Here is a 23,185-nt window from a genome sequence, read left to right as displayed (position 1 = left end):
GCGCCGCCGAAACGCCGGTCCCGCCCCCGACACAGCCAGGAAGAGCCACAACACTGCTTTATTGCAACCACAGCGGGAGGAGGACACGGAGCGGCGGCTACGATGCTCCGGTGCGGGGATAGAGCGCGGCGTAGCCAGAGATTAAAAACATGGTAATTTTATAGACAAAGCCCCAAGTACAGCTGTACTGGAAAGAACACAAAAGCTGCTGTAGTGGCCGTGATCCTTATTCTGCTGCCAGTGGGAGCTCGGCGTTAGGGCAGTCCTGGAAGGGGGAGTTTATCCGACGGAAGCCATGATGACATCCACGGGGAGCTCCTCTGCGCTGCGGGCCGTGACCTGCATGGTCACCGTGTCAGTGAGGACAAGACGAGACCGCACCAGGAGGTCATGGCCACCCCGGAACACACCTGGAGAGAAGAAGGGGAGGAAGGGGTGAGCATGTTGCAGGCTGCTCTCCCCTGCAAGCCTGAAGATGAACACTACTGCTTGGCATAGGCATGTTTCCCACAGGCCGTCTGGCAAATCCTAGTACTGAGCAAGGAGAGACCCTAAAGCAGCTCAGTTCCCATTCATTATAACATATCTGGGACTCCTACTACTGTAAAACCCATGAAACCAAAGTGTAAAGTAAATTCCAGGTGAGAAGAGATCCAGAGCTCCAGTACCCATCTGTTCTGCCGGGTGAGGCTGCTGTCTTTCCCACACCAGGCTTGCTCCAAAGCAGGGTGCCACAGATCATAAAGACAGTAAATTCCACCCAGCTGAGTCTGGGGCTGATCCCAAGATCCCCTCCACCACAGCACCCTCCCTGATCCCAAGACCAGTTGCTCTGCACTGCAGAGACAGAAATCATGGCAGGAGTAAACCTCAAAATCTAACCCAGAGCACAGTGGGCTCCATCAGAAATTTCTGCCCTGATTTTCAACAGGCAGCTCTGTGCAACCTCCCAGAGCTGCTCCTCAAGCAGAACCTCACCCCACAGCTCACCTGCCAGGTACAGTGTGTGAGAGTTCTTGTTATCTGGCACTTTATCTGACCGCTCACAGGGCTGCATCCCCAGGAACTTCACAATATTGCTCACTGCCTCTGTTAGAAAAAACAAATAAAATGGGCTCTGTGTGACAGATATCTTAACAGGGACACATAAACAGCGCCTAAAAGTGACTCAACCTCTCCCTACATATTAGAGTTCATGCTCCTTGTCCTGAGGGAGACACACGACTTGTCAAAATCATAGTTTTGGAGGCCTCAAGGACCGCAAAGACAACACAGAAAAACTCCCACCACCGAGGGAGAGTTCTGTTATCTGATGTAGCAAACGTGCAACAGAAAGAAGAGGGGGAATGAGTCAGACAAGGGCAGAAGGAGAATGCAGCTGGCTGCACTTACTGCACAGCCCTGTCAGCCTGCTTGCTTCTCTGGACACTTGCAAAGGCAGGAAATGTCTTGCAGGAGACACAGGTCTTCAGGGGAAATATGAAAAGGCCTCAGGGAGAGTATTTCAAACCCCAAGGGGCTGTTCAAGGGAGCACAGAAATGGCTACAGGACAAGGACACCCTGTAAGGCATCAAAAGAACCGAGTTTTCACAGGCTTGTGAGGAGGACTCTTTAATACATGATGAAAGAGAAGAGGGTTTACCCCACCAGCCTGCTCACCAACCTCATGTCTTCTGCTGTTTTCATTTTTTCTTACTGGTCTCAAGAAGAATGGTGGGAGTTCATAACTAAACTATAGTCTGTTTGCTTGGAAGGGTTAAGTAAAAGAGCAAAGCAAGATCTTCTCTTGCCTCCACCAGCCCGGTCTCCACTGGTCACAAAACACTCATTAGTTTTCTTGAAATCTGAACTAACGTATTATCACAGTAACTGCAGCTCCCTATTCAACAGCTGTGCTGTAAAGTCTGTGAAGGGTTTTGCCCCATTACCCTTTCTGTGACAGATCTAAAGTGAGCCAGATTGGGCCTCTGGACTCTGCCTGCTAGAGGGAAAATAAGAGCTCTGCTGTGCTCACACACCCCCTCCATACCTTCAAGGGTTTTAATAGCAGATAAAGTAAAGGTTTCTTCCTTTTCAAACTCATCACCCACTTCATCCCAGGCTGCTCCAAAGTTTGGCTTCAGAACTCGCTGGATGTGATCAGCCACTGTGACCTCCAGGTCTTCAAGCTAGTGGTAGAAGAGGTTCAAGTGAAACATCATTGTTCTTAACCCTGTTATCCTCAGAGTGAACTTCAGACTGGATTTCCTGAGATCAGGTGATTGCAGGAGACTGACTCCACTTCCACTTCTGGTTTGCTACTGAGCAACTGGTAGGCCTGAGAAAGGCACAGTGATGCCATTTGCAGGGCTTACAAACCAGGTTCCTGATCTGAGCACAGCCCTTGGCCTGACAGAGATCTAAGCACTGGACAAATGGCCAAAACAGAGGGAAAAGCAAAAGCTTAAAAATAGGTTCTTGAGCATTTGCTTCCCTGAAATGCATGTAAGCTTGTGTTTTGCCTCTCCAGCTTATCATTTTGTAAGCTGGTAAAGCGAGATGTGTGTGATCACCTAACACTGGCACCAGGGTAGCTGAGCAGCTGCTGTGACTGCACCTGTGCAAGGCAGAACAAGGCTTGTCCCTCCAGAGTGTGTAATGAAGGGCAGGCAGTGCCCTGCAGGACACCAGCCTGCATTAATTCCAACAATTGCTGCAGAAAAAAAAAATCTCCTCCTGATTCTAGATGAAACACATGGAAGAGTGTGTTTAGGAATCACTCCATTGCCTTGCTGACTGGCAGGAAGCTGAAAGAAGCATTAACCTTGTATGTTCTATTGTGAAAAACTCTCCCCACTTCTTCTGGGAAGACAGTGACTCACTGCACAGCAGTGCTTCTAATCAGATTCACAGCAGTGACAGGCAACGCACAGAAAACAGTCTCTGGAGCTAGCAGGCCAAGCTGAGGCTGTGAACAACATCCCTTTCTCTCCAAGGAAGAGAGGTGCTTCTGCAGTACCACTGCTTTCAGCAGTGTCAGTGCTGGCAAGGGAAGAGCTCCATCTTTCCCAGAATGAGAACAAGGATTGCAACTTTCCTATGCCAGGCAAACCTCTAGACAATTAACTGTGCCACCACAGGAGCAACTTGTGGAGAACAAAAGATGCCCAACAACCCTTTGTCTCCACAACCCTGAGTGTGCCATTGCTGGAGCCCATAGGGCACAGTCAGCCAAACCTGGAGGATGCTCCCAAAACACACATATCTTGCACAGTCAGGTGTCCATCTACAGTGCAACAGGAGAATACTCCAAATGAGGCAAAGCAAGCTCTGCAAATTCCCATCTGCATCAGAGACAGCAAGAGCTTCCTCTACATGATGCTGCCCACTTCAGTGTTGGTGGTCAAATCATTGCTTGCAGGGATCTGAGCTCAGATCACAGAACCGCACAAAATGACAGCAGTTTCCATGATCAGGTACATGCCCAGCTTCTTACCACATACTCATCCTCATAGCCCTCGTCGTCCGTCTCACCCGTGTTGGGATCACAGTCTTTGACAGTGAACTTCATCATGCAGCTGAATGTGCAGGCCACTGGAGACAACAAAGCAAAAGCAAAGCTCACATTTCCACCACATCCACACTCCCCTGAGGTAGAATGGGGCCTGGAGGTTTGGGGCAGTCAGGCTCTCCCTGTCACTGTCAGCAGCACAGGCTTACCCACTGACCTAGAGAGAGCTCTCCAACAGTTTCTGTCTCTCAAGGACAAGCTATTTATTTATAATATTAAACAAACAGTGATAAAGACAGGCTCATGATAGTTGTACAAGACCATAATCCTCACATCAAGCGCTATTACTAATGAACCTCAAATTGTGTTGTGAATACTAACTGAACACGTCCCACCAGCACCTTGTGAAGAGGCAAGATCCGCATACAGGGATCGGTTCATGTGCCTCTGAAATGAAAGCCCCTTGCACTGCAATGCTGCAGCTCATTAATACCACTCAGCTGGGAGAGGAAGCGATGACTCATTCCTAGAAGATGGGTACTGCTGAGTGAACAGTAGCAACATGACAGGAGAGCAGTTCCAGAGCATAAACCAGTGAGACCAAAGCACAGGTAAAGCCTGATTCATGTTCTGTATAGCAGCAAACGGGCAGTGGGATGTTCGATTCAAACAGAAATCCCATAAATTCTAGCGCTTTGTCTGAAATACCCCTTTGCTACTCAGAGCATCTGGGCAGTCTTAGCACTTTACAATCATCAGCCTCCCCATGTCTAACACAAAGAAAGGCTGAAGGATATGCCAGGGTGCACAAAAGACAACTCATCTGCCAGCTCTCACAGCCCAACTTGGCAGTACTACAGCACAAGGGAACCAGCAGAAGAGAAGAAAGGCTTGACAGCCCCCAAAACTGCAAAGACAAGTCATGCTTAGCATCACTCAGGGCTGCACCCACACACAGGCTATAAATATCAGGCTGGGATGTAAGGTAGAATGTGTGGGGATAAGCAATAGAGGAAAAAAGAGTGCAGACTGTTTACCTGCTGTGGGATCCTCTTCAGACAGTGCCACCAGCGTGTAGCAGGTACCTGGCTGGTTGTACACCAGGGTTTTGGCAGGTACATAGCCAATGACCTCATACCCCTCTGTTGGCTCCATCTGCACTGTGACATTCTCCAGGATCTGATCATTCAGGGTGTTTGTGCAGTCAAACTAAACACGAAAGGGGAAAGCAGACACAGCTTGAAGCTGCTCACTACTCACTGAAGAGCAGACTTAGCTTAGGCACAGTGGGAACCTGGTTTCAGCCTGTGAACCTCCAGCTCTCTCTGCGTTTCCATGGTGCACCTCAGTATCCGCTGGCTCATTACAGAGCAACTTGACTAAAGAGTGGTCATTTAAATGCTTTAGGGGAGAAACTAAAACCCTGCTGGGGAGTCCAGTACCCCAGCAAACTTTTTTTTTTTTTTTTTTTTAAGGAAACAAGAATTAAAATTAACCAGTACACACCAATCCAAGGCCTGCCCTTTGCAATTCAGGCAGGATCAAAAATTCAGTGAGGGCAGGGACATCTCAGATTTTGCCTGTTTCAGTTCCACCAGTTAGCATGGAACTTTTTCCTCCAATTTCCAGTCATTCCTGGGTTAATTCTTTGCTCTACAGAAATGCAGGTACTGTGTTGCCTACATCATCTTACTTGAAGCTACAGGGACACAGTGCCTTCACAGCAGATGGAAAGAAGATCCTTTACATGGTTCAAACAAGGTACAGCTTGAACAAGTTTCAGCAAGCTTGATATTTTCAGCAAGTCTAAACTTGTTGATTAGACTTCATTCCAGCTGCAATGCCAAATCTCTTAAGCTCATACAATTACATCTGGTGGATGGACAACAGAAACAAAGGTCAACCCTTGTGAGGGCCATGTAAGTAGTTCTGAGCTTTGAGGAAGGAGCTGGCTAAGGACAAAATGCTGCTGCTCACAAGCTAGCAAAGGACTTGCTGTGCCTTGGACTCCCTGAAGCCCAGGCAACGGGACTGGCACATCAATCCTAACATCTCACATGTACAGAGTAGTACAAAGCCAGGATGGACAGAAGAAAGCACCTGTGCTACAGGCTGAAACAAAACAGCATATGAAGGGCTCTCCCCCCACAGGATCCCTTTCTTGGGTATCCTTTTCAGCTTCTCAGATGTAGTAACCTTCACTCTTTCATGCCCAAACCATGCACTTGGGGACTCTGAAGAAGGAACACAGATCCTCTCGCCAACTCCTCAGTGAGAACAGCCCCATCTAGTGCTTGCTGGCTTTGACTGTACCTGTAAACATTGCTCAGACACCTCCCACCTTTATTAATTTTCTTTGGGGTTCTGCTATCATGGATAAGAAAGTAAGGACTACTCATTGCAGTGTCATGCATAGAACATAGACAGACTGTGGGTGCTGCATCTCTGGAAGTGTTCAAGGCCAGGTTGGATGGAGTTCTGAGAAACCTGGTCTAGTGAAAGGTGTCCCTGTCCATGACAGGGGGGTTGAAAATAGACTATCTTTAAAGTCACTTCCAACTCAGGCCATTCTATATCCCTGATAGATGTTTTCACAATTAAGCTTTTAGCCAGTCAGGAGCTTATCTTCTAAGAGTTTACAGCACCATAACTACCCACCTGGAACACCATGTGGTTGACAAAGGTATGCTTGGTGCAACGAACCACATATTCTGTCTCCAGCTCTGTCAGGGCCACAGGCTCTGGGGAAGACTTGAAGAGTGGGCCCAGCCCCCGAAACTCTGGGATGGCCCCCAGTTGCTCTGAAATAGAGGACACAAATTACTGCCTTCCTCAAGACACAAGGAGGTATTAGCACTTTCAAACCCCTTGTTTCAGCTGCCAGAAGCTACAACAGGAAGGAATCCATCAAATACTCACAAACAATCCCTAGAGACTTTTAAAATGAAAAAGAGTCATCCTTTGCTCTACATCTACTGCAAGACAGAAAAAAAGAGGACTGCAGGTACCCCCACCCTCCAGAAATAAACAGTTGACCTTAAGTTGGGAGCCCATGTCACTCCCTGCAAGAAGATGAGAAGAAGCCAGAGGGGCTAAGGCAGGCTCAGCAAGAGGCGGCTACAGAGTTCTGACACATGAACAGAGGAGAGGCCTTGCATCAATATACCTTGGAATATTTCTTGCCGTGTTGCTGCCACTTTCTCTGGCTGTTTCACTACAGCAACAGGGGTATTTTCTGCAAATGAAAAAGAAAACAATCAAACTAAAACAAACCAAAAATATTTGAAGGTGAAGAGTAAGCAATGACTGAATGAGAAAACAGATCAGTGTCTGGAGAGGGATTTGACTAAGGAAAGCAAGGGAGCTCATTTATCATTTGAAATAGACTAGACACCCATATTTGGCTTCCTAAGCAGCTTTAGAACTGCAGCAGCTCTAGTGAGGATTGCCAACTACTACTATTAGCAGTTGGACTAAACTGAAACATTAATGTGGGAGCAAACAGATTTGCAGGCCTTAGTCTTTCCAGGAGATGCAATCCCACAAAATTCAAATAGGATAGAGCTCAGCAATTCCCAGCAAGCACAATGCAGGGAATCACTAGCATTCAGAGGACCTGATTCCTCACCTGCTCTTTGCTCGATGATAGGAGCTGTTGCCAAAGGAACAGATTTCAAGTCAAAGGGCTTCTCAGAGGGCTCCAGGGTGTACTGATGCAGAGCCCTCTCCAGGCCAGGGATAGACACTGTCAGCCCTGCGGACAGAAGGGACAGATCACTCAAACCACAACAATGCCAGGTCTTTAGTTTAACTGCTGTTATACCAGGAAAGAGGCACAGATTTGTTTTAAGGTCTTCCTGCAGTACCATTCAGGATGTAGCCAGCATTGAGGGCCTTCTGCTTCTGCTCCAGAACATTCAGGTAGAAAGTGGCTCTGTCTCTCACTTCATTGTCATCATCCATCACACACCTGAGAGAAGAGTGGAAAACTTTCTTCAGAATCCACATGGCTAAGACACATCAGGGCCAGAAAAAAACATGCCATAGGGAAGATCCAGCAATCTCTTAGTAATTGTATTAGAAAAGCAGTAATCTGCCACACATGGCTTCTGTCCACTTTGTGGTGCTGAATGCAGTGGTGATCCTATCACAGGATCACAGGTACCCCCTGCACCTTCTCAGACCCACAGGTAGAAGAGACTAGACAAGCTCTCAAGCAAACAGGGTTCTACACCCAGGATGTTGATAAACTCTGAGGCACAACTGACCTTCTCAGTAACACCAAGATACTGGGTAACATCTCCTCATTCTGAGCTCCAAATTTGGCCAGGGCACTTACAGCACCTGTAGCAAAAGTCATGAAAACAGAATTAGAAAGCAACGGAGGCAGCTGAAGTTTCCTCCATTTCTTGGCCTTGATCAAACGCCATATCAGAGATGCTACACTAGTAAACTGTGTACACTAGTAAGACTGTGACTAGAAAGAAGCAGACATGAAGTGTCTGCAAACCTTTGTCTAGTTTCAGAACCAGTACATATTCCTTCCCACTTCTCAGCCACAGGCTGCCTCTTCCACCAATACTACTGCAGGATCTTTGCTGTATGAAATTATTTGCTCAGGCCTAGAGCAAATCACAACTCCCAAAAGCAGAGGCATTCATATACTATGGTTGCATGAAGATCTGGCCAAGAATAAAGAGCTTTCCAGGTCTGTCATTTACCTGCCCGGACTTCTTCATGCTCCAGGACAACCCTGTTGTAGATGAAGCGAATATATTTGGAGGGGTTGTTGGTTTTGGGCCCTTCCTGCCCCAAAAGGTGGAGGATACGAGTGGCCAACACAGTGAACTCGCAGTCCTCAATGAATTCACAGAGGTGAGACAGGCCTGTCTCTTTGCTCTCTGAGTTCTCCTCAATAATGCTGATGATGCAGTCTACGATGGCTCTCTTGTATTCAAAGCCGCCCTGAGGAGCAAAACGGAACTACTCAGCTGGAAACCTCAAAGTATTTTAGAGACTCAGAGCTAGCCAGACAGGAGAAACATTCCTTTGAACGATTGCTCACACTTAGCACTTTTTAATGTGTGTTTGTAAGGAGGAGGGCAGTAATTCTGCCCTCACTTTTGACCCTCATTACACCCAAATGGCCAGCTAATATTCAAACTCTCTTGCCAGCTCCCTTCAGAATGACTGCACTGGAAAAAAAAAAAAAAAAAAAAAAGTCCTAACCCAAGAGTAAAAGGATTCATCTGGCTGAAGGGTTTTTATCTCCATCAAAATCCTCTGCTGCTAGAATTAGTGCTTAAAAACAGCCATATGGGAGGAGAAAAAGCCCAACCCTCTCCCCTTTAGCACTAGACATCTGAGGATGAATCACAAGAGAAATGTATGAAGGATCATATCTGCCACAGCGGGAGGCAGCAAATAGCTCCATTAGTGTGGGATGATAGGCAATCAATACCTCCCCAGGTACAGCCACAACCTGACATGCCAGTAATGCTTGGTTATCTTCAGGCATTATTTACTAATGTCCTCAGTACACACCAGGGGATTAAACTGCACACTACTCTCTGCCAATTACATGCACAGTGCTGGACATTTGTATCTTTCTGGAGCTACTTTGAATTAAAAAAGCTTTAAAACAGAATGGTTTGAAGTACAAAACCACATTCAAAATTATACCATCTACCCACAGAAAATCTGGGAAAGGAGAATGGTCCATTTTTCACAGGAGCAAAATGAGATGCTCTGGTTTGTTCCCAGCTGAGAGGCTGTAATTGCCAGGACGTGATGTCAGAGCAAGCAGTGGTGCCAGCTGTGCTGCAGGCATGTTTGCTCATTTAGAAACAGCCTCAGCAGACCTCTGTAAAGCTGTCTTTCTGCAATTTTTGTCTGATTGAATGCAGAGAATGGTTATAGGTACTCGTGATCCCTTCACTGCAAGAGCACAGACATCAGAACAAAAGTGGTCCAGTGTCATCAATAAATAGGTTGTTATCAAATCTTTGTGTACAAGACAAAACTTCTTGGAATTTGCTGTCAAAGTATAAAAGAAAGCTGGTTGAAATGTGAAACACACATGGACTGCCAACAGATCTGCTGTTGCTTGCATTTGCTTTGAGAGTTAATAAACCCCCAGGAAAAAAAAATAAATCACAGAATGAAAACCACACTAAAAATATGCCTGGCAGTATGGTTATAACCATTGTGCACTACTGGGCATTTCTGCAGTTAGACTGCAAGGCTTTCAGAGAGAGCACAGCCTTATCAGTGAAAGCTTGACACTCATAGTGTTCATGCACACAAGCAAGGCAGACATAGTTGCCTGCAAACTTACCTCCTCCCGAAGCATAGTGAAGAGGAAGTTCATGAGCACAGCGTGTTTGCGAGGGTACTTCTGACACAGAGCATTGATAGCCTGCACCACTACCACCTGCAAGAAAAGGGGGCAAGTAAAAAATAATTCTGTTGCACCATGCAGGAAAAAATAGCTGAATTGTATCAATTTTGTGCTGGCCTCCCTAGCCTGGAAATCATGTTTTTGTCTTTATTTATTCAACAAATGCAGTTCCAGGAGATACAATTCTAAGAATTGGGGGAGATAGATCTTTATGCACTGGCCAGCCCCTAAAGAAAGCCCACACCCACTGGAAAGGAGATTTGACTCTCAGAAAGTATCTCCCCAGAAGAAAGCATGTGACTTTGAAGATGTAGGACTGAGGCATGGCTTAGGCAGACAGCCTCAAATACTTTCTCTTCCCTGCAAATATTCTGCTACATCTGAAAGCAGCTCCATGCAGATGCACACACAGAAACATTGAGAAAGACCATGAGGTTTCTTCAGGAATCTGGGTGTCCCTCCTTGTCCCATTTCCTTACCTTGAACTCATCTGAGATTTCTGACATGAAAGAGGAGATCTGCTTCATGAGCCGGTCAATGCTGCTCTCACTGCCAGTTTTCAGCAGCGTGGTGATGGCCAGGGTGGCTATGCTGCGATTGGAGTCTGTCACAAGGTTCTCCAGGTCCAGGTTACAGGCAGTCACAGCAGATGGGTGCTTCATGGCCACCTGCAGCAGCGAAGGAAGAATGAAAATCCTCAACAGACACAAAAGGACAAGCTGGCAAAAGCCAGAAAAACTCATTCCTTCCCACAGAAATAAGTGGTATAGACTGCACATGAGAGACATCTCAGACAGACAGCTAATCTGGAATTAAGGTAACAAGCTCTTGTTTCCTGCAGAATTGCACCCCTTGCTGGAAGAGAAGCAGCAGTAATAAACAATCTTTTATTATTTTTAACTCTCTGATTTTCCTCTATATAGTAAGAAAAGAAAGCTATGAACTCCCAACAAAAAGCCAGCCAGAATACTAGCTGTGCAAAACAGCTCCGTGGGCGGAAGCACAGCAGTTACCAGACGCTGCCGTTCTCTCTTTTTCTTTTATAGATTTTATAAGGAGAAGGGAAAAGCTGGAGCAAAGACTGCCACAAAAGCAGACAAGAAGCATCATCAAGGTTTGATCCCTATTTTATAAGGAGCTTCTTCACCCATGGGAAGCTCAGAAGGGTAAGCAGTAACACTAAGACCAGTAACATTCTAAAAGACCAGTGAAAATTATCAGGTTTTTTCTTCCTTCTGTAGAGTGTTCTTTGAGGTTTTATTTCAGACAGAAAGCAATGAAACATAAGGCTGTAGCACAAGACAGAGGTTATTCACACAAAATCATCACATAATCTGACCACCTTCTTCTTCTGAAGTCTGCACCTCCCTGCAAATGAGACACTATTGGAGCTCCCAAGAGACTGGCTCCTACCTTGTTGAGGGTACGGACGGCTGCGTATCTTAGTGCTGCTTTCGGGGAGCTGCAGAAAAGCTGCAGAACTGCAAGGTGGGAAAACCAACAAAGGCAGAGGTTTAGGCACTATTATTGAGAAGCATTTCATACCTAAAGCAAGAGCTTCAGTGAAGAGACAGTTGTGAACATAAGGTAACTAGAAAAATGCTTAAGAAGCAATTGCACTTTTAACAGATCCTCCTTTCTTCTTGTCTGCTTTGCCTTTGTCACATCCCTCCTGACAACTAAATCTTACCTATCTCCCTCTTCTTCCACAGTGCTTCTATCCTCTGCTCCATGTGAAAGCCAAATTCATCACCTTGTCATCTTTCCTATTAAGTTAATTTGAACTGCTGTTTTTTTCATGCAAATCCTGCTCCTTTCCCAGAACTGACCCATGAAGTAACCCACATTTGAACACACCAGGAAATACCTTTACAAAAAGAACGCTATTCACGCACACCACAGGCTCTCAGCAGCAGCATAAAGCAACAAAGGACAGAGCAGCATAACAAGCCTGAAACTATACAAGGCCCTTGTTTTTTGGGGCAATCAGCAGGTGTCACCCCTGGAGGCTCGTAATTCCCTCACCATGGCTATGAGCACCACACTTACCTGAGACAGCTGGAGCCAACTCCTTGGCAGTGCAGTTGGGCAGGTTAACGATGGCAGATGCAGCTTCATACACCACCATCTCATGCTTGTTTCTTAGGCAGCTCTCAATGAAATCAAACAAAGGGCTATCACGGCTAAAGGACAAAAAAAACCCCCACAAGATTTAATTAAAGCAAAGGTACTAACAGAAATTAAGAATTCAGCAGCAGAAATGGGCAGGTGCCATAGCCCATGGAAGGGTAAAAGCAGCCATAAACCCACTCTGACCCCCAGATTTGCAGTGGTCATTATACTGTTCTTCCAGCATGCTTGAAAGTCAGGCTGCCTTCTGAGAAGACACCCTCTGCCTTACAGGCTAAAGGGAATCCACCTCAACTCTCACACAGGAAGAAATGATTGTACACACCACCACTCTTATCCACCAGGAAGCCACACTGCAAACATGCTGGAAAAACAATTACAGAAGACAGAGAAAGAACAGCTATGCAAAACAGTCCAGAGAAACAAGACAGAATTTGATGTGCAAGCAAGACTCCCAGAAGTCATCTCAAAACAACCATGAAGACATCCTACATTTTCTCTGCTTTTATCCAACAATAAGAGGGTAGAAGCTGCATGCTGCTCTTCAAAGACAGAATTAATGAGATGGCAAGTGAGCCTGCAAGAGGAGATGGAAGCAGGACCAGGAAATTCTTTCAGCAGGGTAAAGGAGCCTGCTCACCTGCCAGCCTCCTCCTCCAGCAGCTTGCTGGCTATTCGGATCATCATGCAGTAGGCAAATGGGGACTTGAGGCCATGGCGTGTGAACTTGCTGAGCATCTTGTTGACTGCGAGGCGGTCGTTCTTCCGCACATGGTACAGCAGGCCCAGAGCATGATACTGTGCAGGGAAAGAGAACGTAACAAACCCATGGTGGGTTCTTTCCCCTTTTGTCCCCTCTGTCACCCAGAGGTGCCTGGCTGAGCTCCAGCAATTTGCTCCATGCCCAGCTGCTGCTGGCTATTCCCCTGGTTGAGGTGGGTATCCTACCTGCACCATGATATTGTCACTGGAAGCTGCCTCCTGAGCCTCATTCACCCAGCGCTTTACCACATCATAACTGGTCTTCAGCAAGTGCTGCAAGGAGATGAAGCCAAAACAACCCATGAGATAAGGATAGAGAAAGCTTTGGGAATTTCAGCTTATAATCAGAAGCAATGAGCCTTCACCATGAGTGTGCTGGCAGCAGCAACTTATAGAAGAACAAGTGATCAGCATGCAGAGACCTGGCCATATAGATATGCTGCAGCCTCAAGAGGTTGATGATCTCTAGCAAAGTCAGTGCCAGTCCCTCAGTTCACAGACAGAAATAGCAACAAAATCCTGAAACTCCCAAGATGTCCAGTCCCACCACAGATGACTGCTTCCCCGTTTGACTGTCCCTCAGGCCTGTACTGCACAAAGTACATACCAAGGAAGACACGAGAGCAGAGCTGGACACACTTGGCACTTTGTCAACAATTGCCTGCTTCATATAGCGCTCGATGGCCTGCAACATGGTACTCTGCAGGGAGAGGGAAACAACAGCTGATACAGGAAAGCTGTTTGGAGTGTGAAAGGGGATGCAAAGGCAAGAAAAGCAGAGTGGAAAGTGGGATGGGATAAAATAGGAAGAAGTGAAGGGCACAGAGCTGCCCCACAGGAAAAGCAGTACTTACATCAGTGATCTGACAGAGTGCTCTCACAGCAGGGCCTCGGTAATTGTCATCCTTCCCAGTCATGTCTTTGGTTAAGCTGGGGAAACAGGAAGCTCTCAATATGGCACTCCTGAGCCAGCAGCTCTCAAGTGCACACACAGTGCACACAGAGCAGCAGGCAGCCAGCATCATGGCTGAATGCCAAGCAGGCAGCTGCAGGTCTCAGGCAAATCCCACTGGGGTGGGAAGGCAGGAGGAAAAGATCAGTATTCAGGTTCCAAGCCCATCAATAAGTTGCATGGGCTCCTGTTCACCAAGTGAGGCTGGAACACATACATATATACGCCTGAGGCATTTGTCACTACTGAACACTCATTCCTGCCCTTTTTCCAGGGTCCTGGTCAGTGCGAGACCATCTGTGAAGGGCCAGGAGGTCATCACATTGCAGCACTTGAGAATGGCTTCCACCTCAGCCCTTTACAGGCCTTGTACTGTCAGGCTTCTGACTCCCCAACAGAGCATTTCACTGGGATGATCAGCAATTCAGGAATGACTCACAGTGGGAGTTTTGTTCTCTGGTGAAGTCATATTCTGTGCTGCTACAGAAGTAAATCCTTGTCTACCTGTTGAAGGCCTTGAGATTTATGCCAGAATTCTTCAAAACACTTCAAGGCATTTAGACAGGAGTTAATGAAAAAGCCTTTGAAAAAACAGCAGTGCTACCATATCACGTAACCAAGAGACACTCCAAACATCCATGGGCATGGGATATGGGGACACAGCACATTGTGTATATATCACAGTGAGTTCAATGTCTGTATTTTAATGGTCCTTTATAAAGGAAAACTTCTTCCTCACCAAGGGCATTCCCTATCATCACCCTGCTTAGGGACTACAGCTATCTTCAAGAAGCTGGACACACATTACTGAAGGGCATGTCAATATTACAGCAAGAAAAGTGAAGTGGCTGACCTGCTAGTAACAATGATCACATCTTCTGCAATAGAAGACATCTCTTTGATAGTGAGGTAACACATCCTGCGAAGAATTGGCTGGCAAGGAAATAAGCAAGAACAACATCAGCTGAGATGATCCCAGATAGGAAGGGATCTCAGTTCTCCCTGCTTACGTAATTTTATGGTGAAGATCACAAGATACCTTCAGAATGCCTCACTCACAGAGTGTGAAAGACGTACAAAAACCATACTGATTAACAAAACACCTCTTCCTCTTCTAAATCCCTCAGTCTTAGGGTGAGACCGTAGAGATACTAGATTTAGCTGGATCTACAGTTTCATCTTCCACTTGTTATTCACATCAACAAGAAGAAAGCCTTGAAACTATCTGCTGGTTGAAAGACTTCTGTTGCTTCAAAAGCAAGAAAACAAACAATTTATATTCCTGAATCTGGGGATTTCTACACTGGTCTCATGATTTTAATACCTTGCAGTTAGGAGGACAACTAATGATAACTGCAGTGGGTAGGCACTAACTCCCAGCCTCCTCCAAACACACAATTGTTGACTCTCAGCAGAATATTTTAATGCTGGGCACAAAGCACAGTAAAATCCACCTGCCTACCACAATCTCAAGAGTTAAATGGCAATTCAGAGAGAGGATTCTCTGCCTCAAGAGCAGTGCATACTTCAGTTAAGCTGCTACAAGATCTGGGAAGGGCTAGGAAGCTGATCACCATTTCTAAACTTTCACCCTACTCTTCCCACTCAGATGAGGTAGCTTCAGACAGGGCAAAAAAGCCGATTGTATAAAAATGTGTATCTCAAGGGACAACTTATCCCACCAGGTAAATACAGAAAACAAAAGGTAGACTTACATCATTGGACTGAAACAGCTTGGTCATAGCAAAGAAGGCTTCGGTAGCTTCCATGACACCAAGGTGCTCCCCCTACTCATTTGGAAAGAAGAAAGGAAGCCCCAGTTATCACAACCAGCTTTGGGCCTGATGCACAAGTCTATATAGATGTATATTTTCTCTCTCGTACCTGGTTTATGAGATACAGGATCTTGGTGAGGATATGAGCACATTTTCGTGGGTTTATGGGAGTCTCATTAAACACTCGAGCCTGGAAACAAAACACAGACAAGGACTGACCCTGACACCTCCTTGCAGACATTGTCCTGCCTGTCCCAACAACACACTGTGAGTGAGGTATGGCAAGATATTTAATGACTCTGGATCCGATTTCCCTTTAATTCCTGTTAAACACAGACCCCTTTAAACAGCTGGCTTTGCAGTCTGGGATTACAAATCTAAGAGTAATAAAGGTTTAAATTCTCATCGCACTTTCACCCACACAGGTCTGCATTGTATGCTATCTAAAACACCATTCTTCTGACAACAAACTTAAGCTCACTGAGGCTACAGGAGCCAACACCACTCCCAACCTCACTAGCAAACAGAGAATGCTGAAACAACAGGGGCTGGGGATTGAGATGTTCACCTGCCCTTGAAAAGAATAGCATTTCTTCAGAGAAAATTCATAAAACTATTTAGCAACCACTCACACCCCTCATTAATTTTGTCATCCACAAGAGATTTGGGGTGTCCAAGGCCAATTACCCAATCTCATTGGTTAGGAGTGAGCTTTCCCAGATAATTTTATTCCTTTTATTAGTATTTATAGTTCACAGTCTTTAATTTGTTACAGAGACCATTTAAACCTTCTCCCTTCACCTGTCCAATAATAAAATAAGAACTGTTTCCCATTTCTTTCAGAGGAAGCAGGACTGTAACAAACCCTCATTTCCTTGCTGAAGTTCTCCAGTGACCTACTCAACAGAGGGAGAGACACTATCCAGTGGAGTACACACTGGAGATGGTCTGAAGATTTACCTCTTGCAAGACTGCACTCTTCTCCAGGTGCTGGAATGGGTTGGAACTCCCACCTGCAAAACAAAGAGAGTAAAAGTCTCCCCAAGGATAGTGCCATGGGAAATCAACTTTTTAACCATGCCCATACTTTAAAAAGAGTCTGAGTATTTTGGGGTGATTTTTTTCATGAACACCAAGCAATCAGAGCACCCTCTTTGAAGCAATATTAATTGGATGTCTTTATGGCAGTCAGGGAAGGCAGAGCAGACAGGACATTCTTCAATTTGCCCTGCCCTCCAGAAGCAACTGACTGTGAGCTGAGGTGGAGTGATTAGCTGTAAAGTAACTATGCTCCACTGTATCCCCAAAGACCTATTTCCACTCCTGGGCTGGGAGCTTGCTGGCAGTTAGAGCATCAATAGGACAGGCCTAAAAACAAAAGCTTAGACAGAAAGAGAAATCGCTTGCCAGATTGGTGAGTCAGGAGTGTTTTATCCCTCCCATATAAACCAATCAACAATCCACCAGCGAAGTATTTTTGGCTCTATCACTAATTAAGAGAACAAGACAGCAGACTAGATAGGCTGGACACAAAGTAACGTTCATTGTTCCGCTTAACAAAGTAAATTATACTAATAATTAAAACCCCCAGCAATTAAGGATGAAATAATCAGAGGGAAAAACACTATCATTCTGCATGGTCTCTATTAGATTGCCTCCCAAGCATTTGTGAGCTACAGCTTTTCACAAGCTGCTAGTTACTGATATGCAGGTTTTAATTAGAACCTATGTTCAGCCTGGCCCTGGGACAAAATGCAGCCTTTTTCAGGGCTGTTCCACTGTTTGCTCCAAAGCCTGGTACATTAGAGAGAACACCTCCTGGGCCAAAACCTGACCTGACCCAAGCTTGAAGCATCCTAGGCTTCCTAGAGGAAGGCTTATATACAAAAGCAAAGACATCTGCACTCTGGCTCCTTCCTGGTTCATAAAATGCCCTCCTCTAGCGCAAGAGAAGTATGCAAAGGCAGCAGGTGGCTGAACAAAACAACATTTATGTGAGGTTGAAGAGGTAGAACAAAACAAGGACAAAGTCTCTAGTATGAGTATGAACCAGTTCTACCATAAGTAGGCGAATGCGTTCCAAAAAACCTGCCCAGCAGCCCAGTATTTCCATGGTCTAGCATGTCTACAATCCTTAAGTCAGCCATGAACAACACAGCATCCACCTCTTTACCCTTCATAGTGCAAAGGATCTTGAAATACACTGTACATGGGGTCTCAATCCTCACAGCACCCCGTGTCAGTTTTCTTCCATAGAGAGGGAGAAAGATGCAGGGAGGGCAGAGTGTTCATAAACTTCCTAATGTTGCATAGCTAACAACAATTTATTTTAACTTTTAGAGAAACATAATTTTGTGGTCAAAATAACACATCAAAGGGAGTGGGAGCAGGTCATCCAGGGCTAGCTAAATCATTCATGGAAAGCAAAGACATAGAAGCCAATTAACTGGATACTTGCATCTCCTGCCAGCCCTAGCCATAGGTAATGTCAATAGCTTGATGGGTGTGGCAGGTACAAATGAAGAACAGCCCCCAAAATTAAAGCCAAGAGCAATTCCCCTCCAACAGCTGCTTCACTAAATTCTCTGCTTACCAAGACATCACTGGAGGTCCTGGTAAAGGGAAACAAGGGCAAAGCATTTAATGCACATTAAGCTAAAAAGCAAGCACTGTCACACAGAGCAATCATCAAGATCTAAACTGAATCAATTTGCTTTAGGACACACTGATTTGTTATGTAGAGCAAGCTGTGTGGAAAGCTTCATAGCAAGATGGTAAGATACCACAAAACTAAACTATGAAAGGAAACGCTGTCTTATGATGCATTGCTTCCACCTGAATTACACACCCCGTAAGATATCAACCTCTTCCTTACTAACCAGCCTAAAGTTTTGAAAAGTCAGGCAGTCACTTCATGTTTCCTTGGTGCTCTCAGATTTTCTGATCCATTGAAAGCAGCAGTGATTGTGGGGTCAGAAACAATGAATTGGATTCCACCTGGCTATAGCACCTGGTTCGCGAGCTGGGCAGCCGTGAACAGGGCTAATATGCTCAGTTTAGTCTCAGGTTCTGCAGCTGGTGATGTGGCAGGTAACCTCGGTGTGCAGTGCCGATGCAACCAGTTTAGCCTCTGGCTGCAGCTGTGAGAAGGAGGCAGCAGACTGCCCTGGTGTTCCTATGGTGCTTTCATAGTGCTTCCCACTGCGTTCTATGCACACCAACAAGCCCCCGCTGTCAAACCAGCACCGAGCCTCCCCTCCCAGCTTCCTTGGGGGTGCCCCCTTCACAGATCCCCTCATTTCCACAGCAGGGCTCTCTTCCCTCACAGCCCTCCCCGTAGCCACGAAGGGGTCCCCCCTCACCAATCCCCTCCGTACCCACAGAGGGGTCTCTTCCCTCACAGCGCCCCCGGCCTCCCCTCACCCGACTCCTCGTCCTTCTTGTCGAACTTCTTCAGCATGGTGCTACCGAGCGGCCCGTCGCTGGAACCCTCCCGTCCCGTGGCAGTGGCAGTTCCAGCCTAGAACTAGACCCCGGTCTCAATCCCAATCCTGGTCCCGGCACCGGCACCGCCTCTTCCTGCCCCCGCCCTTTCCTGCCAGCCTGTCACTGTTACTGCGGCCGCCGCACTGCGCAGGCGCGGAACCGCCCCCCAGACGTGTCCGGGGCGTGGCGCGGAGCCGTGACTGACAGGAGGGGGCGGGGCCAATCGGCAATGGCGCGCTCTGATTGGCGGAGGCGGCGCTGGCGGGGGTCTGGGGTCGGGGTCAGCGCTGGGGCCGCTGGGGTTGGAGAGGACCCCGGAACGCCGCTCGGTACATCTGGGGCTGGCGGGGACCCCGGAACGCCGCTCGGTACATCTGGGGCTGGCGGGGACCCGGAACGCCGCTCGGTACATCTGGGGCTGGCGGGGACCCCGGAACGCCGCTCGGTACATCTGGGGCTGGCGGGGACCCGGAACGCCGCTCGGTACATCTGGGGCTGGCGGGGACCCCGGGACGCCGCTCGGTACATCTGGGGCTGCGGAGAGCACTGGGCATGGGGCAGGAGGCACTGGTACCGGGGGAAACACTGGTGGTGGGTGTGGCACTGGGATCCCTAAACTGGGCAGAGGAAGGGCACTGGGGAGATAAGGGGACACTAGGGGCAGAAGGGGCTGAAGAGTGGGCGCATGCTGGGATTCGGGGAAGACAGGTGAGACATTGGTACAGTGCATGGAAGGGACATCCTGGCAGGCTCAGGGTTCCAGGAACAATTGTGGGTGGCAGGGGAGAACCCTCTTCTGGGGGATGGACAGTTGTCCCTTAGGCTGCCAGCCCTGGGGTGTTCCACTTGGATGCACAGAGACTGGAAGGTCTTCCTTTGACCCCTGTCCCCCACTGCTACTGGCACCCTGTCTCTACCCTGGACCACAGACTCCGGGCTCAGCCTCACAGCACACACCCAGTGGCTGCAAGGGGGTATTTCAAGGGGCCAGGCACTTCCCAGGCATCACCTGAGCCTCAGGGATGGCAAAGTACCTTTTACCCAACCTTGCCACCTCACCCCAACCCACCATCTGCTGGCAGATCCCTTCCTGAAATCTGGCCCTCCCATGGAATGTGGGGTCACCCCAGTTGCTTCTGCCCCTTTCCCGTAGCCAGTGCTCACTCCACAGTGGAAGAGCTCACTCACCCTGCAGCAGGTACTCTTCAAAGAGCATGGCTGTGTCCCCCACCAGCTCCAGTGGCCCTCCTGCAGGTGTCCCCCGGCCTCTGCCTCGCTTGCACCACCCTGTACTTTGCACAGGGAGGCTGCACTCTGCTCCTCACTGCTCTTATCTCCCAGCTGTGCTGAAAGCAGCAGCTCCAGTGGCACAACATGATTTCCCTGTACGCTCAGAACTGCTGTGGGCTCCCTGGTCCAGGGGTTGGCTCCACTGTTGGTACAAGGTCTGACCCCTCATTTGGAATTTAATGACCTCCCATGCTGGCCCTGGCCAAGCACATGCCTTCACAGCATCTCCGGGAAAAGGGAACACAAAATGGGAGTGTAAAGGGGTGCAAAACAGGTATAAAGCACAACAGGTTGTATTTGACGCCACATTTTATTGTGCATGCTCACTCAAAACTCTGGGTTTGAGGCTTGTCCAAGCTTTGTGGAGGATTTTGTGTGCTTCAGTCAGCCAGAGAGAAGAAGCACCCAGGAAAAGCTGCCTGGATGGATGCAGCCCCTTTGGAGACATCTCAGTGGTGGATGAGCAGGGAGCAAAGCCAAGCACAGAAATCCCTGTAGTGCCTGGGGCTGGGACCAGCTGTGCTCAAGCACTGGCCTAGGTAAGCCCAGCTGTATCTTCTCCAGTGGTGCAGAGGTGATAGTTATTAAACCAAATCCTCCTATGGCTGCTGCTTGTGTCATGGGCACTGGGACTGGGCGGATGAGGTGCCCTGGCCACAGTCCCCTGCAGACACACTAATACCACTCCACGCTTCCCTCTGCCTGTGCCCCAGGCAGCCCCGCTGCCCTCTCCAGCCCTGCTATAGCCCAGCCAGGAGTTTATCTCCTGCGCCCGAGGCGGGCCATCAGCTCGGCATTGGCAGCTGCCTTGGCCTGCAGTTCCTTCTCTCTGGCCAGGTCGAGCAGGATTTTCAGTAAGTGAGTGTGGACATCGAGTGACAGGGACACCTTCCTCCCCTTTTTCCTGGGAGCAGCTCTTTTGGTGGCTGGGCTGATCAGCCAGGGCAGTGCTTGTCTTTCTGATCCCGCTAGCAGTGGCAGGGCAGCTTTGTCCAGATGAGACCCTGCCCCAGAGCCATCGTCACCCCTCCTCATTTTGGAGAGACCTGGCAGCATCTTGTTATCGCTGGCGGTTTCCTGTCTCATCAGCTTCTCTCCATCCACAGCTCGGGGGGCTGGCGGGAGCCACTCACGGCTTGGTCTCTTCTGGGCTCTCGTTGGTGCCCCAAGGACCACCAGGAAGGTGAGCAGCATCCTGCCTCGCAGCGTGGCTGGGAGTGCCTGTGGGGAGCACGTGGCTGGTGCTGAGCATCACCCCCATCACCCTGTCCTGGCCCCACAGCCCCCCGGGCAGGACACGTCCCCACCTGGGTGTCACCCACAGACGCCCTCCACTCCCTGCAGCAGCTGGTGGGGCTTCACCCTCCTTTCAGGAACCCTTCATTATTACAACCTGATTTTAACCCTCTTGAACAGGGTGGGGAGTTTTGGGGAGGCTATAGGGGACATGGGAAGCAAATCACCTGGGTGTCCTTGTCCTTTCACACAGCCCCCAGCCAGATGCTAGCTGTGCCCTCAACTTCACACCCTTCAGCCCTTTGTCACCCAGGGAAGGTGACAATCCTGCACAGGTGGGTGACTGCCAAAGTACTGTGCCTGCTCCCCAACCTATTCCTGCCCTTTGGCCAGGGAAATCCCTGGGGTTTCATGGCTGGGCAAGCTGTGGGGCTTTCTTCCTCCCACACCTTCCCTGGAAGATGCCATTCCCCACTGTGTTGCTGGGCTCTTTGGGGCAAAATCCACCCATCAAGGAGGGACACAAGCCACTCAGACTAAAATACACAGCATATTGTGTGGGGTGACAAGGGCAGGAGACTGACCACGTCCTGAGTTGTATCAAGCCACAGCAACTTTCTCCATCCCATCCCTCACCCTGGTCACAGGGAGGGCCCCAGGGATTGCAGGATCTGTGCTACAGGGTGGGGGTCAGAGCAGGTGCAGGGATGCTGCACAAATCCTGCTGTATAGCTTCCCCAAATCAGTCACCCAGCAGGGTATCTGGGTGAAACCCTTTGGAAAGTACCAAAGCAGGCAGCCAGAAGTGGTTAACTTGCTGCAAAGTGAAGAATTAAAAGCATCTAACCCCCTGCAATCTATTTCTCAGCTAAAAGCCCCTGAAAAGCACCACTGAGGGCACAGCCTCACCATTTGCAGCAGGTCCTCGTCTCCGTGATGTTCAGGCAGTGCTCCCAGGGTGCAGAGACCACAAGCTGGGGATTTGCTCTGCTCCCTGCCAAGCCCTGGCTCTTATCCTGTCCCAGCTCCACCTCTGACCCGCAGAGGGGGTGACGGTGATGGGGGGAAGGGGAGGGGGGCAAGTGTGGAAATGTTTTTAATACATTTTGTCTAATAGCAGATGAAGTCATTCCAGGATGTGGGTGGGTGTGTGCCCCCTTGCAGCTCCACCAGCTGCACTTAGAGGGAACCTAGGACAGCTCAGTTGTAATTGTTTCATGTTTGATTGGCAAGGTGTTTTTTCTCAATCTAATTAGGCCTCCCTGCTCCTGTCAGGCTTGGTAATCACTCAAGGAAGGGAGAGAACATGCATACTGCTGCCAGCCAGGGATCATGGGCAGCCCTCTGGGCATTGTGTCTCACAAGGCCCCGGACAGCTCCTGGTACCAGTCTGGCATTGTGCCCTGACAGACTCCCTGGCCACATGGAGGACACATCTAGAGGCATGTCACCTCCCTGCTGTGCCAAACCCAAGCACTGCTTTGGCCACTGGTCTGGAGGACACCAGTGGCTTGAAGCTCACCTTAATGCATTTCAACTGGGACACCACTGGTTTGCAGGGACCTTTGTCCAGTCTGGCTCAGCCCCTCTGCCAGCTGCCCAAGGTGGTTAGCAGCCTGTAGGCATTGCTGTGGGGTGAGCCCCATATACAAGGGTTTTGCAT

At 48.4% G+C, this 23,185-nt stretch overlaps 2 protein-coding genes and 1 long non-coding RNA gene across 6 annotated transcripts; 1 reads left to right on the top strand and 2 right to left on the bottom strand.

The window, feature by feature from the left end:
* Positions 1–42: 42 nt before the first annotated feature.
* COPG1 (COPI coat complex subunit gamma 1) lies at positions 43–20,284 on the bottom strand. Of its 2 annotated transcripts, none has more exons than XM_058844843.1 (24): positions 20,185–20,284; positions 16,471–16,523; positions 15,620–15,700; positions 15,451–15,522; positions 14,589–14,668; positions 13,638–13,713; positions 13,391–13,483; positions 12,970–13,056; positions 12,662–12,819; positions 11,941–12,074; positions 11,305–11,372; positions 10,371–10,559; positions 9,829–9,924; positions 8,213–8,456; positions 7,760–7,835; positions 7,358–7,461; positions 7,120–7,245; positions 6,658–6,726; positions 6,150–6,292; positions 4,529–4,700; positions 3,477–3,574; positions 2,031–2,169; positions 991–1,089; positions 43–410 (listed from the first exon to the last, which is right to left on the bottom strand). In XM_058844843.1, exons 1-24 carry the CDS (start codon positions 20,210–20,212, stop codon positions 280–282), a joined length of 2,616 nt encoding a protein of 871 aa, XP_058700826.1. In that variant the 5' UTR covers positions 20,213–20,284; the 3' UTR covers positions 43–279. The 2 variants fall into 2 exon arrangements, with proteins under 2 accessions (XP_058700826.1, XP_058700825.1); XM_058844842.1 differs by lacking the exon at positions 20,185–20,284 and adding an exon at positions 18,934–19,131.
* LOC131582049 (uncharacterized) lies at positions 19,370–22,524 on the top strand. Of its 3 annotated transcripts, none has more exons than XR_009278259.1 (5): positions 19,370–19,566; positions 20,671–20,825; positions 21,393–21,469; positions 21,776–21,857; positions 22,391–22,524. It is a non-coding gene; the product is annotated as an uncharacterized LOC131582049 (long non-coding RNA). The 3 variants fall into 3 exon arrangements; XR_009278258.1 differs by having other exon boundaries at positions 20,633–20,825; XR_009278257.1 differs by lacking the exon at positions 19,370–19,566 and having other exon boundaries at positions 20,411–20,825.
* Positions 20,844–22,491, bottom strand: LOC131582048 (urocortin-3-like). The gene is made up of 2 exons (XM_058844846.1): positions 22,432–22,491; positions 20,844–21,507 (listed from the first exon to the last, which is right to left on the bottom strand). The coding sequence occupies exons 1-2, from the start codon at positions 22,432–22,434 to the stop codon at positions 21,046–21,048; spliced, it is 465 nt and encodes a 154-aa protein (XP_058700829.1). The 5' UTR covers positions 22,435–22,491; the 3' UTR covers positions 20,844–21,045.
* Positions 22,525–23,185: the final 661 nt, after the last annotated feature.

This window comes from Poecile atricapillus, chromosome 9 (assembly GCF_030490865.1).
Source record: "Poecile atricapillus isolate bPoeAtr1 chromosome 9, bPoeAtr1.hap1, whole genome shotgun sequence".
NCBI classification, from domain to species: Eukaryota; Metazoa; Chordata; class Aves; order Passeriformes; family Paridae; genus Poecile; species Poecile atricapillus.
The sequence above is the reverse complement of the archived record's forward strand: the minus strand, read 5'-3'. Positions and strand labels throughout refer to the sequence as shown.

Bases quoted from the DNA above. Each gene is read 5' to 3' on its own strand.
- COPG1 (XM_058844842.1), bottom strand. From the start codon at position 18,970: ATGCTGAAGAAGTTCGACAAGAAGGACGAGGAGTCGG. The intron at 16,524-18,933 runs GTGAGGGGAGGC...TTTGTTTTGCAG, and splicing joins CAAGAAGGACGAGGAGTCGG to GTGGGAGTTCCAACCCATTC. The intron at 12,820-12,969 runs GTAGGATACCCA...TTCCCTGCACAG, and splicing joins GTGACAATATCATGGTGCAG to TATCATGCTCTGGGCCTGCT.